The following is a 14039-nucleotide window of genomic DNA, read 5'->3' as shown; positions in this document are numbered from 1 at the left end:
AATGTTTTATTTATTATTTAGCAAGGATGCATTAAATTGATCAAAAGTAATGGCCTATTAAAATACATTTATAATGTTATAAAAATATTCTATTTCAAATAAATGCTGTTCTGGTAAACTTTCTATTCATCAAAAATCCTGAAAAACAACAACATTGTTTCTACAAAAATATGAAGCCGCACAACTGTTGATAAATCAACATTGATAATAATAATACATATTTTTAAGCAGCAAATCAGAATGATTTCTGATGGACCATGTGACACTGAAGACTGGAGTAATGATACTGAAAATTCAGATTTGCCATCACATGAATGAATAATATTTAGATTTTTAAATTGTAATAATATTTCACAATTTTACTGTTTTTACTGTATTTTGATCAAATAAAGTGTGAGCGTTAGACACCATTCAAAAACAAAAAATCTTACCACCGCCAAACTTAGTGTAAGATACTTTTTCTTTTAAAAATCGCACGATGTGCAAAATACTGGAACAGAATTAGAAACACGTTTCAAAGTATATTTAAACTTGACACACAATCTTCAGACACACTGCTCAAGACGCAATGCAGAGGTTCAGTGTACTGTTGTAGTAGCGGTGCTTAAAAGGAAATTAACTTTAAAACGCGAAAGTTTCAATGTACACACTAACAGTGTGAAGCTATTAAAACACCACCAACAAAAATCATATGGCTGACTAATTATTTTCAAGCATTTGAAAAAACTCAATACAGAAAGTAGCAGGATAACGTGACATGTTCTGAAACTAAGATGCATCACTACTAGAAAATGCACTCAGGAGTAAACTTGTGTGGACAAAGAGGGAAACGAAAGATGACACAAAAGCAAAGGGTGGTTTCCTCTAATCTGGTATCTAGTAATAAACTCAACAACACAAACTGAACACAAGCTAACATCTCGCCAGTAGTTCCTGTAACTCAAAGTAAAGCAAGACCACAAGATCATGGGTTGGATTCCCAATAAATCCACACCTTAAATGCAATGTAACTCACTTTGGATAGAAACTAAATGCAATGTACTTGTAGGTTTCGCTTTATTTTGTCTGACTTCATTTTTCCTCAAGGGAAACTGACCTGTATTTGGGCCGATCGAATATCAAATTAGACTAAATGACACATGAGGTGAGTAGAGAGGCAGAATGTCTGATGAGATTCAATGAATCCCCTTGAATGCCTCATATTACCACAAATGCTCTAGAATCACCCCATTTGGCAACAGAAATATGTTTCAGGCGCTATCCCGCAGGTCCACCTTGTTTGAACAGAACGAAAAGCATGAAACTCAAGAACTGAGCAGTCAATCACATGCTTTAACTGGAAATGGGAAAATATTCCTTATTTTGTAAACCACAACATTAAATTTGCGACAAGATATCGTATGCGGCTGACGCCGTGTGTATGTTATCCCAGGCTTGAATTGTTTCCTGTCCTTGACGAACTTCTGTTTGGCCTTAAAGTCTCTCAGAATGAAGCTGCAGTTCTGAGAGTCAGTCAGGAAATGAGACGAACACAGACATATGATGATGAGGGAAGTGGGTTATTATAGCTTATTTCAACCTTCACGTCAGCGGCCGGACCGGGAATATTTTCCATTTTCGGTCAGAGCAACAGCTGCCTCTGTGAACCACCTGCTCCTCACCCCTTCAATGTCAAGCAAAAAGAGTAATGATAGTTTCAGGATAGGAACAAAAATTGGTGGTATAAGTTATGCTGAGCATATAACAAGCAATTTTTCATATCCGTTTACATCACATTGAATTGTTTCTTTCTGTTGCTAAAAAAGGTTCATAATGGTCTCACTTCACAGCACAGCGCAGCAGTCGTTACCTGGTCCGTTAAAGATGCGTGGTTTCTGTTCAACCTTGCAGAGCTCAAAGCATACAGACAGATTCACAAACCAAGATCGATATCACAGCACATTAACCTAATTCTTCTTACACCAAAATGCATCTGCAGGTTTTTCTGAATAGCTCAAAGCAAATACAAACCAAGTGCGTGCTGATCTAAAATGGAAACGCACAGAAGCAAGCCCATCAGAAGTGACTCTGACCACCCTAAGAATCTGCAGCAAAAACTTCCTTCCCGTGAATCCCCAGACACAAAACACGTAATTTAGTCATCCATTTCAAGCATGGAAAACAGCTAAGCACATCAGCTAAAAACAAGTCACACTTTTAAAGCTGTCAAAGTTTCACAAGAAAGGCTTTTAGATGGTACAAAGTCAGATATATTTATCATGATTGATGATAAGCTTAGTGAGAATTTGGATAAATTTGGATATTAGCTTTTTTTGTTCAATTTTCCATTTTGTTTTTACACATTTTCAGAAAATGAAGTAAAATAGCTTGTTTAAAGCAGAACTATGCAGCTTTGCCGATTTCTTCGCGGTTTTCTCGCTTTTTGCTCGCGGGTTTCTCTATAGAGCTCCCCCTACAGCTTCGGAATAGATATTTGACAACACTGTCGTCAAAAATCGTTGGCGACTGACTCTCCCCCTCCCATCTTCTCCCGCTGGTTATGTGCATTTGTTTTCAAAGAACCCGGCGAACGCACGGAGCCATGTCCACTGAGGTATGCATGATACACAGAAGGCTAGCAAATAAATGTTTAGATAGTGTATGTGTGCAGTGCCGTAAAGCAATTCGTTACATCGCGAGACCTGATATCACGCGATACTTCCTGACGCTGAGGCCGGCGGCCCGGCGGCCCAAAGTTGCAAGGGTGGTTTTTCCCCTCACGGGCGCTCGGGGGGTGCGAAACGACCACCATTCAACCCGAAAAATGTCATAAAATGAAGCTGTTCGGTTAAGGTAAAAAAGTTACTTAGTTCACCTTTAATTTCAGCACTTTTATTTTTGTCTCAGGATACATTTACACGATGCGCTAAAAACACACAAAAACGTTTCGTGTACAGACGACAACATTGTCTAAACGTTCCCCATTCACACGGATCTGCGAAAACTATTAAAAACGCTGTAGTATTCATGCCAGGCCACTAGTTGGCGATATCACTTTGTAAAGTAACACTACGCCCTCAAAACGCCATTGTCGTGTGAAAGAATGGCCAAAACGCATTAAAACATGTTTTCCATTTTTAGTTGAAAATGGTGTCGTGTAAACAGCCCCACAGTTGTCACATTTTCCGATGTACAAAAACAGAAAAGACTGTATATCATCACTGACACAAAAACTACAACTAAGACAAAATTATAATCAAACTTCATTTGGACAAACTATCATGATGCCAAACATTATCACTTAAAAGCCATGAAATATGAGCAGTGCTACATTATAAGCCTGAGTAAACATGGATCCCTTTCATGCCATTTCAAGTATGCTGACAGCAAGGAAAATACCAAAAAGTAGCCTAATTTAAAACAGAGGTTCAACAAAGTCTTTCTAATGTAAATACTTGTGTGTTTTGGAGACAAAAAGGCACAGGTCTGTTTAAAACACACTTGCATAATGCAAAATATAAAAATTTGAAATGAAGGCTCACCTTCATTTTCAGATGATGGACATGCAACCTGAAGTGCCAAATCAAATGTTCTCGCAGGATTCTCGCTGAAAGAGGAAAAACAAGCCCAATTCACAACTTAACAACTTAACTTAAGTTAGTGAGTTAACTTAAGTTCACTTATAAACTAACATTTTGATATTATTTACTCTTTCCAAACCAATGTAGTGCTAACTTTCATCCTTCTGTCGATGACAGGACAATGACAGTCTCAATCTCCATTCACTGTTATTGCATATTTAACAACATCCTAACATCTGCTTGTGTTCCACTGAAGACAAAGTTATACACGATTTGATGTTAAATTTGAGTTAACTAACGTTATCCCTTTAAAAGCTCGACTCGACATGTCATTAGAGACTAAAGTATGTAACGTTAAGTTAGTCAGTTTTCTCTTGTGAATTCGCAATATAGCTGCTAGTCATAATAATTACAGTATAAATCCATAGATGCTAATAGAACGAGATGTTAACGTCGTCTAATTCCAGCTGAATGAAATATTTGCAGCTGTCAAGTTTAAATGTCTGTAGCTGCTAGAGGAATGCGGCTAGGCTAGTTAGCACGTCTGAGGTAAACAGCTAACCGGTCAGCTGGACCTGTCATCTCCTCTCATTAGCCAAATGAGCTAACTAACCGATTTACAATAGCCGCTATCTTCATTTTGACCGTATGAGATACTTTTATTTACGGAGACTAATAACGCGTGCCGCGACAAATCAGAGGAATGTGTAAGTTAAATAAATGTGGACTTACTTTATCCTGCTGTCCATGGCTAAAGCATCGCGTCAGCAGCAGCTCGCGCTGACGGCGGGAAAATAAAACACCGTAGCGCACTCCGAGTCACGCGCGCTGCCTGCGAACCTTCTGGATCCGCGGCTACCTGACGGACGGTCGCAGAAACTGCTGCATTCCTGTATCTGTCGGCGCGCGGGCTCCCCGCTGACGCTTCCTAGACGCGCTGCTGACCGTTTCGGTTCCCCAGGCTGTGATCCTGCAGTGAAGCACCAGGAAGCACCTGGGTCACGCGAGTGTGCGCGCGTGCGCGTGTGTGTGTGTTTCAGTAGGATTGTGATTCCCAAAAAAATAACACTTAGTCATTATTTATTCGCCCTCTTGTTGTTTCAAACCTGCATGAGTTTCTTTTTGCTGTGGGATACAAACTGAGATGACAGCACCAGTCTCCATTCACTTTCAATGGTGACTGAGCCTGTCAGTCCTTAATACTGTAGTTATTAGCCTACCTTATTTAATATCTGTTTTTGTGTTCCACAGAAGATAGAAAATCATTAAGGTTTGGAACAACATGAGGATGAGTAAATGTCCTTTTTTTAGTGAACTGTCCCTTTAATTGCATCCTTCAGAGCATTTTTTTTTCTTTTGCATGCATAGGCATGTCTACTGATGCTAGCTTGCATACTATGCATGTATGTATGGTTTGCAAATATCTTCTTTATATTATTAGATTCTTAAATGTTTCTGAAGAGGAATGTGAACATCTATAATGTTTAAAAATAGGCTTGTAAAAAACAGGACCTGTTTATAAGTTAAACACTCAAGTTCTAGTGGTTCGCTAAAGCAAAGGAAGTATAAATTCACACCACCCACTTGTTTAAAAAAAAAGAATAGCTTGTGTTTCTTGTGGGTCAACGCCTAGTCATTTAAACCTGTTGCAATTCAAGGACATGAATTTGTATTTGTTTGTTTCCTGCGGGGAGGGGGGGATTTTGGTGATTGTAGTGGTTAATGAAGGGGACTCTGCTATTAAACATGTCACTGCCGTTATCTCTGCTGATCTGTTTGTGGTTGTAGTTACTCCTTTTTTACTCTTTTCCGTTGTATCCTCTGCCCCAGTAAGATGAATAAGCGCACTTTACTATATTCTATACTAAGGAATTGAATGTGCAAGCCTGTAATAGTAGGTTAATATGCAGTTAAACAGGCAAAAGTCAACTATTTAATGATGGCTGATGAACTATTCTACTATTCTTAGAACAAGGAAGTTCTTCATAAATGTCAAGTGAGTGAAACGTATCTCATTTTTATTGGGTCAAGCTGTCATGTGTTTTAAATGTCACATATATAATTTATATATAATATCATGAATTTAATTGTAATATTTATCATTAATTTCTATAATAATATATAATTATATTCTATGTAATAATTTATAAAATGAATTTTATTTATAAAATTGCTAATTACAAATTGTGTGGGCCAAAACAACTGTATGGAGACCAGATTTTGTAGGCTATTTTACCTTTTACATTTGCTTTTTAAAGAATTGTTTTCGATTTCATGATTGTTTAAACTAATCAGAGTTTAATTTAGTTTTTTTTTTTTAACTATAATATGCAGATTTCATTAAGAAAACGTATAAAGGGGCATGTTGTGTCGTCGTGAACTGTATTTTTTCACCTCTATAACCGCGGACATTTTTGACAGTGTTTAATGTAGCTGTCTTCACATAAATGTACTTCATAATAAAAAAGTTTTTTGTTTGTTTTTTAAACCTGAAATACTCACTGTATTGGAGTTAAAAGTATGGCAACACACACTTTCCTCTGCTGTAGTTCTACTGTCCAACAGAGGGGGCGCTTAAATGCATCTTGTGAACGCCACTGTTTGGGTTTCAGAACATGAAAAGCACAATGAGGAAGAGCACAGCGGTGTTTTGTTTGGTGGTTTTTAACATGTATTGGCAGCAGAGCAGAGTGTGAATATAGTTCTTTGAACCACAACAACATTTTGTCCTGTAGGCAGTGGTTGTCGTGAGAACTGTCTCTAGGTACTGTCAGAAGTTTGCAAGCAACGTCGTAACAGGACATTTCAATTTCCCTTGTTATCACGAGTTATGCAGCTGCTCGGTTCATGTATACTTTTAAGATTAACAAGTTTTAAACGCAGTCGAACGAATATAATAATGTTAAATGTGTTGTACAATAAGAGAACGCCGCGTTCATATTGCAGTGCACGCGAGAGCGAATCAAATTCGAATTCTCACGATAAAAACACAACCGCGTCACATGAAACAGGCACGCTTTCAGATGACGACAGATTCATTCATAAACTCCATCTGGACGCATGCAAGGTAAGAGCAAAATCAAACGCTTATATAAACTGCACTTCTAGCAGCTGGTGTCACATTTAAAGAGACTCGTGTAGATACACAAACCTGAGCCATTGACCTATGTGAGGGAACCTAACCAACATAGGTTCAATATTAGCAACTAGGCATTCCTACCATTGAAGATTCTACATTTTACAATTTTAAGGATATTTTTACATTCTTAGGGAACTAAAAAAACCACACTAGACCTCTAACTTGCAGACTAGTAAGGCTACTTAAGTGTGTGGAAGACTGGGTCATTTTTGAATGTTCCTTTTGGCTGTCAGGAACTATGTAGTTTGATGGCCGAGAGAAAGTTATGGAAGACCCGTAGAGTTGGAGGATGCACAGACAGTGTCAGCTTCACTATGGAGCCAAAGGATGGCATCTGAAATGGCATGCCACAAAAAGTGCCTCGGGCCCTTTTGGCGTCGAAGGCTGTCACAGATGAAGCCAACGCTCTCTGAGGAAGAGTCAGAAATGATGCTTAAGAAACACGTTTGCATTGTGTTTCTGCTGTATTTTCATTTATGACTTGTTCAATTTCTTGGGAGTAAAGTTGATGAAAACTTTATTAGAATAAAGTTTATTTATTATAGCCTAATCATTTAGAAGTTTAATATTTTACCATGAAATATGTTCTTTACGGAACACTGATCCTTATAAACAATCTTCTCAAATTTGAGCATTTACAAACAGATGATCATCTGCAAATTGCATCTGTTCACAGAATCAGAAAAGAACATACATTGACCCTATAACCGGCTACAATGTGTTCACTGAGTTTGCCCATAGGAAAAGAGGAAGATGCTGTGGGACTGCCTGTAGACATGTAAGCTTTATATTTTTCTCGTGTATCTTTACAAGAGAACTGAAAGAAAATGTCAGTCAGTATTGTATTAATTTTATAGCAAGTATTTTTTATTTAGAGTGAAATTTAGTTGATTTTTTATGGATTACATGATGCTGAGACAGGAGAAATCCATTCTGTCAGTAACCCACAATACATAATAAAAAGCAAACTGTCCACATGATATTAATTCTTTTTTAACTTTACCGTACCATTTGTTAACTCTAAACTTCTTGTTTTTTCCGACAGTGTCCATACGGGCAAATTAATGTGGAGGATCCTGCTAAGAAGAAAACCTTCAACTCTTTGTTTTATGTATAGCAGTAAATGTTAAGATGGGCTGAACAGCTCATTTTGTGTGCTCCTGTATTGAATTTGGACTTCTTTTAATGCGCATTCGTCTTACACAGTTTTAAATGATGAAATACACTACACCAGATGTGCAACCCACACTCCAGGAAATGGTTTGAATCACATCTATCCACTGTGATTTGACTTACAGGAGTTGGTGTGCTCCTCTGTCAGATGAATTTCACAAGCGGGAATTTTCTGTGGTCATGAATATTCATATGGTTACAAGCGATCATAATTTTGACATCTGTCAATTCTGACTACGTACTTCCTCCCTGCAAATGTTCGACCAAGAAAACACAATGGAGAATAAAGTCCTCTTATAAATGTGTGTTGACGTTAAATACAATCAAAGACTTCATTTCTCATAAAAAATATATAGGAAATTATAAAGAAATTATACACAAGAGTTCACAGACGTATATTTGATTAGTTATATGTAATTTAAACTAATTAAAATTACTTTAAAATAAACTCCTTTAGTTGTTCCATGTTTTATGCAACAAATAATTTAGCTTCAATAGATCTGGTTTATTTATTTATTTATTTATTTAGGTAGCATTTACAATTTACATACACTATATACACAGGGTTGATGTCAAGGCCCTTTGAGTGCCCACTAAAGGTCCTTTATTTTTCCATAGACACTATGGTTTTTGTGTGTGTTTTTCACCATAAAGTATTGTTTAATTGGATATAATAATTAAGTTATTATTCATATAGATTAAAAAAACTAGAAAAATACATATAAGTATTTTAGTTGTTAGTGTGGTGACCAGGAGCATTATTATGCATCTTCATATCTCCCTGTCTGAATCATATGTCCCTGTGGCTAACTGAGATTGATATTCTGGTCTTTTTCATCCACTAAAACTGTGATTTCAGCACAAACACTGTAACTACACAGATCACATAATTATTATTAGATATTTCTTTATTTATAATCATGTGCAGTCATTGTGTTGACATGACACTTTGTCTGTAGATATGCAAAGCCGAGTAAGATTTTGCCCCAGGCACTGGCCATCCAACCTGTCACACAGCATCGCAGGGCAGGAACAAGGAAATGGTCTCTGAATGCGGGAATGTGTATGTGGCAGAGCTCTGTCCCAGCTTTGCCGACTGGCGCAGGGCACGATATCAGGCGGCGGGAGGGTCCCAAGGCGGGTGCACATTTATCAGGAGCAAGGCCCTGTGAACGTCGACAAGGAGATTCATGATCTCAACAGTTCCAGGGAGGACAGGCAGGCGAGGGGCTTGTGGCATCGTCAGTCCGGATGAGAGGCAAATTTATTTGGGTAAAACCTAAGATGAGGCAGCGGAGCGTACGGCAACAACATTTCCAGTGGAATAGCAAAGGTGTCACACTCATCAAGTACCTGGGCCTGCCTGCCACGGGTCTGCTTGTTTTGCCTAGGGACTTGTCTGTCACATTAAAGTAGATGCATTGCCATTCAAGACCCTTCCCAGTCCTAGTGCCTGACCATGAAATAGGCCAACTTTCAAGTCTGCCTTATTCTTCTGCATCATATGACTTCAGAGATCGCATAGTGTTGTCGTTCTCTTTTTCCCTTTCTGTCCCTCCTTTCTCTGTTTCTCAGTATTTGGTGACTGAGATGCAAACGCTACACAATGCTCAGTCCCTCAGAGCACAGACAGATTTCATGAAAACTTGCTTTAGCAAACAACTCACAAGCCATGCGCTCGCTAGTCTTGTCATGTGCTGGGATCAGGTGTGGGAATCATAACAACTGAACAAGAAAACATGAGAGTGAGGAAAGGGAAAATGAGTCTAAAACCTCGAGGGACTTCCTTGGAAATAGAGGAAATTGGTTATGCTTGAGCAGCATCTCCATCCAGGAGATTCCTTTGGTATCGAACCTGAGCATCTGGTGAGATCTGTTTATTTCCTCTGTCAGTTAATTGTGCATGTACAAGTCGGCCGAAGGTTAGAGACTTTATGTAAAATCAGTGGTTTATTGCAAGAATCTTTCAGCCTGTTTTAAACATATTTTTCATATTGTCGTTCTCCGCATCTCAAATTTACCTTTGTTTCATCTGCAGGTCGTTAAGGTCAGACATACCTCGGTTCTGGCTTCAATCACACTAAGCTCTCTCACCGATAATTCCCTCTGAATTGAAACCCACCCAAGCTGCTGTAGGGGCTACAATTCCTGCATCTGCAGAGCTTTGGAGTCCGTCACCTGACCTTCAGCCACAGCATATGCTACAGCAGAGTCCATGCACTGCCACTTTTCTAGAGGCAAAGGGACAGTATGCCTGGTCCAGCATCCAAATGTATAACTAGTCCAGGTCCATCCTTTCCAGCTCATGGGGACTGGGGGCAAACCCTTGCACCCTCAGTCACACCACGGACCACTGCCGCTCCCCGCCATTCAAGCGCCCAGGCCAGGCAGAGGATGATACGCGTTGGCTGAGAGGAACGGATGTCAGCCGAGCGATGGCTGGAAAATCAGTTTCAGCATCTGGGCTGTCCCTCTCAGTGCGCGTGGGTGTGTGGTCCATAGCGCTGTTGTTGGCAGTGTTTGTGTGTGTGTTGAATCAAGCTGTAGCCGAGCTGCCCGTCTGGTCATGCAACAGAGACAATGTCATTCAGCCTTGGGGCTGAAGCCTTACCAAAGTGGTCAGATGGACAACCGGCTTCCCTGTGGTTGCACCAGTGCTCCTGAAAAAGCTCACCACATCTGACTGACAGTCACAGGGCCAGATTCCTTTGGACAGGGCTGTAAATAGCCACACAAAACAGTAGGGCATCTCCCCAAGACCTCTCCCAGTGTTCCAGCCAGACCGTCTGTCCATATCATGCCATATGTGGCACCGTTCAGACTGGATCAGGTGGTCAACTCATTCAGTGAGAAACCTTAACTTTGCCTAGTGTGAAAGGGTAAGGAATGATCTCTAGATCAGCCAGCATGATCTCTGCAATGTGGTGTAGACACCTTCCATTCCCACCATATCTTGCAAATCCAGTTGTCCTGATTGCCCGATGTAATTAAATCCACTAAAAAATACCAAAATGTAGTGTGATTGTGCTAAATGACTTGTGCCAATGGGTAAGGGCAACTCTTTAAAGAACTCCTCTTTGCCAACAGAATGGTAGCAGAAGTTTACTCCTGTTCACACGAATCTGCGAAAATGACTAAAAAGGCTGTATTTAGCATGCCAGGCCAGTAGTTAGAGATGTCACTTTGTCAAGAAACACCCCGTAAACATGTAATACACATGCGTGAACGTAATAACGTAATCATGCGCATGACCTCACCGTTTTCACAAATTCACGTTTTTGTTGTTTACATGCGAAGGGGAAAGTAATTTTTCAAAATGTTTTCAGGCCCCTAAAACGCCATTGTCATGTAAATGAACGGCCAAACGCATAAAAAGTTTTCAGTTGAAAATGGTGTCGTGTAAACATACCCTCAGATCAGTGTTTCTCAACTCCTGTCCTGGGGACCCACCTACCAGAGCATTTTAGAGGTCTCCTTATTTAAAACACCTGATTCAACTACAGCGTCTTAGTGTTGAGACTAGGGAGACATCTAAAACATCCTGGGAGATGAATACTGATGACTGGAGTTGAGAAACACTGATTTAGATCACTGTTTCCCAATCTTGTTCTTGGAGTACCCCAATGGTCACTTTGGATGTCTCCTTTAACAGACACAATTTATGTCATGGGGCCTTTACTAATGACATACAAAATATGAATTGCTGGGAAGCATAGTTCCCTGTCATGAACCAGTATATTGTGAAAATGAATTTGGGCAATAGCTCTAAACATTGGGACACTAATGAATCAATTGCCTGCAAACAATTCTATGGACATGCTTTAAAATTAGTTTATTTATTTACAACATCGCTGTATATCCTTCTGTTATTATTTGTTTATTTTGCATCTACAGTGACATCATAAAATATGAACTCGCCCTCAATTTTTGTCTGATTGAGAGACCATAGAAAACATGTCGACATTACTGGTAAGTGAACATAATGAGCACCCAGTGCTCACTGTTTCTTTTTACAGTGCTTTGTGGCGTTTTCTACAGAGCAACCATTTCGGTACACTGGAGAGATTTTGACAATGGGACATGTAATGCCTGACTCCCTGGCCATTGCAGTGACTAGGTAGCTAATTGAAACACACCCTTAGATGGTGATGTAAAATGATACATTTATATAATTGAAATAATAATTGATAAATTCTGAAGCAAGTGCTTGCAAGACAGCAAAAGAACTGTCTTTAGAGTATAAAGGGGTTGGTTTAATACTTAGGTTGGAATTTAGAACAGCCCCTAACCAGAATGTTTGATGAATATCAATATAGTACTGCCTGCAAACACTGTAATGGAGGAAAACTTCTTTGGGTCAAGTCAATTCAGGATAATGGTGCTGGAAGAATACAGCTTTAAAAACAAGAAAAGGAAAAAAAGGTGGAGAAGCGGAAAAAAAACTGTTGGTTAGGCAGCAGTTGGACTGTTGGGACGGGCTATGTGCTATGGAGCCATCCTCCATCTGTCAACACGGGGAGTTGTGATTCTTGCATCAGCAGAGCAGGGCTCAGCATCAAGAGAAATAGGGTGAGGAGGGAGGGAAAGTGAGAGAGAGAAAGAGAGATTTTTAACAGCAGCTAAATTCTCATCAGGCACGCTAGACTGAACGTCCCCTCTTCGAAGCAAAGCACGAAACACCGGTGAGGAGCATCTGCTCTGTGGCTTTGTTGCTTCATAAAAAAGTGCAATGCGAAGACTCTGGAGAAATCGTTGTCCATCTTCAGTTTGTAAATATTAGTTTCGTGATTCAGCCATCACATATGGTTCATAAACGGACATGGTTCTTGTGTAACTGTCAATATCAAGCCATTTTTTAGACATTATCAATGAGACATGCTAAAATATTAGGATTATTCAAGATGATAATGGCTATAGGGTATTCTTACATTTGATAGATGTTGTAACTTAATGGATTTGTATGACTTGGTCAGCAGCAACTGAGCCTGGGAAAATTTGTAGTGCGTTTTTAGTAACGATGCAGCAGTTTTTCATTTAAAGGTCTTTTTGGAGACTTTTGTGTGCCTAAGTCTCCTCCCCTTTGACTTGCATGGCATGAAATGTTGCTTGTAAGCCAAGCTCTCAAGATGAGATGGTGTTCTCCTTACTCCAACTGCTTATTTAAAAGTATCAAAAACACTTTCCATTCTTCAGTCAGCCATCAGTTGATTTATGTGTTTAGGATGGTATTGCATTGTATGTTATGGCTCTGTGTGTTTCAAAGATTTGGAGAGCAGATTTTTGATGTTTTTGTGTTGGACAATTCCCACTTTTTAAAGTTTAAGTATGTTTCCCCACAACAGAGCAAACAAACTCCCTCTAAAAGCTTTAGTGCACTAACTCCACAAAATAAAGAACAAGCACAGAGGACCTGGAGCACATATAGGTTTAAGTGTATACTATACTTTTGCCTTTTTTTTATAACAGCAGATTTCCCAGAGTCAACAGCCCAACGATTATTTTAAGGTAAATCCATGTTTTTTTTCAGCCATTAAATTAAATGAATCTGAAGTGTTGTCACTAAGCTGTGCATTATATTACATTTGTTTTGTTGTCTTTGGTTGAACTAGGATGTCTTCCCAGTCTGTGCAATTTAAATTTCTTTTGCAATTCAATTGCAACTGACGCTTTTAAAATGGTATGGTTGCATTATGGAGAGACTGGGAGTAAAACATTTTGGTTCAGTGTCTGTAACTCTTTTATTCTTAATTATACTAATCTTATTCCTAAATTGTAATTAATATCAAGTACAAAGAATGCTGCTGTTACAACCAACCCCACTACCAGATGGGTTGTAAAACATAGACATCAGTTTTCAATGAATTTATTGTGATAATCAAATCAATAATTAAGCCATCCCCTATTAAATGCTAAACATTTGAATGCAAAACAGCAAATACATTAGAATGTGTTACAACTCTTTCTGTCGACTTGGCTAGATATTTATTTTTTAGATGAAAAGCTTGGATCTTGCATATCAAACTAATCAAGAACCTGCTGATTCAGATGATATCAGTTCTGTCAAAACTGTGTGGAAAATATAAAAGAATTACGGGGGAAACAGTCTAACAACTTCTGATGTCACTTCAAAGGTTGCCATTGCCAATCATGTATGATATTAATTTCAC

At 39.0% G+C, this 14039-nt stretch overlaps 1 protein-coding gene and 2 long non-coding RNA genes across 4 annotated transcripts in view; 2 read left to right on the top strand and 1 right to left on the bottom strand.

Moving 5' to 3' along the window:
• The window catches only part of dennd1b (DENN/MADD domain containing 1B), a 91529-nt gene extending 86995 nt beyond the window's left edge, over positions 1–4534 (bottom strand). Inside the window, exons 1-2 of one of the 2 annotated variants that reach the window (XM_082139828.1) lie at positions 4293–4534; positions 3522–3586 (exon numbers count right to left, since the gene is read on the bottom strand). In XM_082139828.1, coding sequence (XP_081995954.1) covers positions 3522–3586; positions 4293–4309 — 82 coding nt within the window. In that variant the 5' untranslated portion in view covers positions 4310–4534. The remainder of the gene's footprint in view (positions 1–3521; positions 3587–4292) is intronic. The other variant, XM_082139829.1, reaches the window with a different exon arrangement.
• A 174-nt stretch (positions 4535–4708) lies between these two features.
• On the top strand, positions 4709–7782 carry LOC309476751. Its single transcript, XR_014198334.1, has 3 exons — positions 4709–5556; positions 7376–7477; positions 7745–7782. It is a non-coding gene; the product is annotated as an uncharacterized lncRNA (long non-coding RNA).
• A 31-nt stretch (positions 7783–7813) lies between these two features.
• Positions 7814–14027, top strand: LOC309476753. The gene is made up of 3 exons (XR_014198336.1): positions 7814–9738; positions 9911–13377; positions 13866–14027. It is a non-coding gene; the product is annotated as an uncharacterized lncRNA (long non-coding RNA).
• Positions 14028–14039: the final 12 nt, after the last annotated feature.

The sequence above is a fragment of the Leuciscus leuciscus genome (genome assembly GCF_965113295.1).
Source record: "Leuciscus leuciscus genome assembly, chromosome: 15".
Classification (NCBI taxonomy): Eukaryota; Metazoa; Chordata; class Actinopteri; order Cypriniformes; family Leuciscidae; genus Leuciscus; species Leuciscus leuciscus.
The sequence above is the reverse complement of the archived record's forward strand: the minus strand, read 5'-3'. Positions and strand labels throughout refer to the sequence as shown.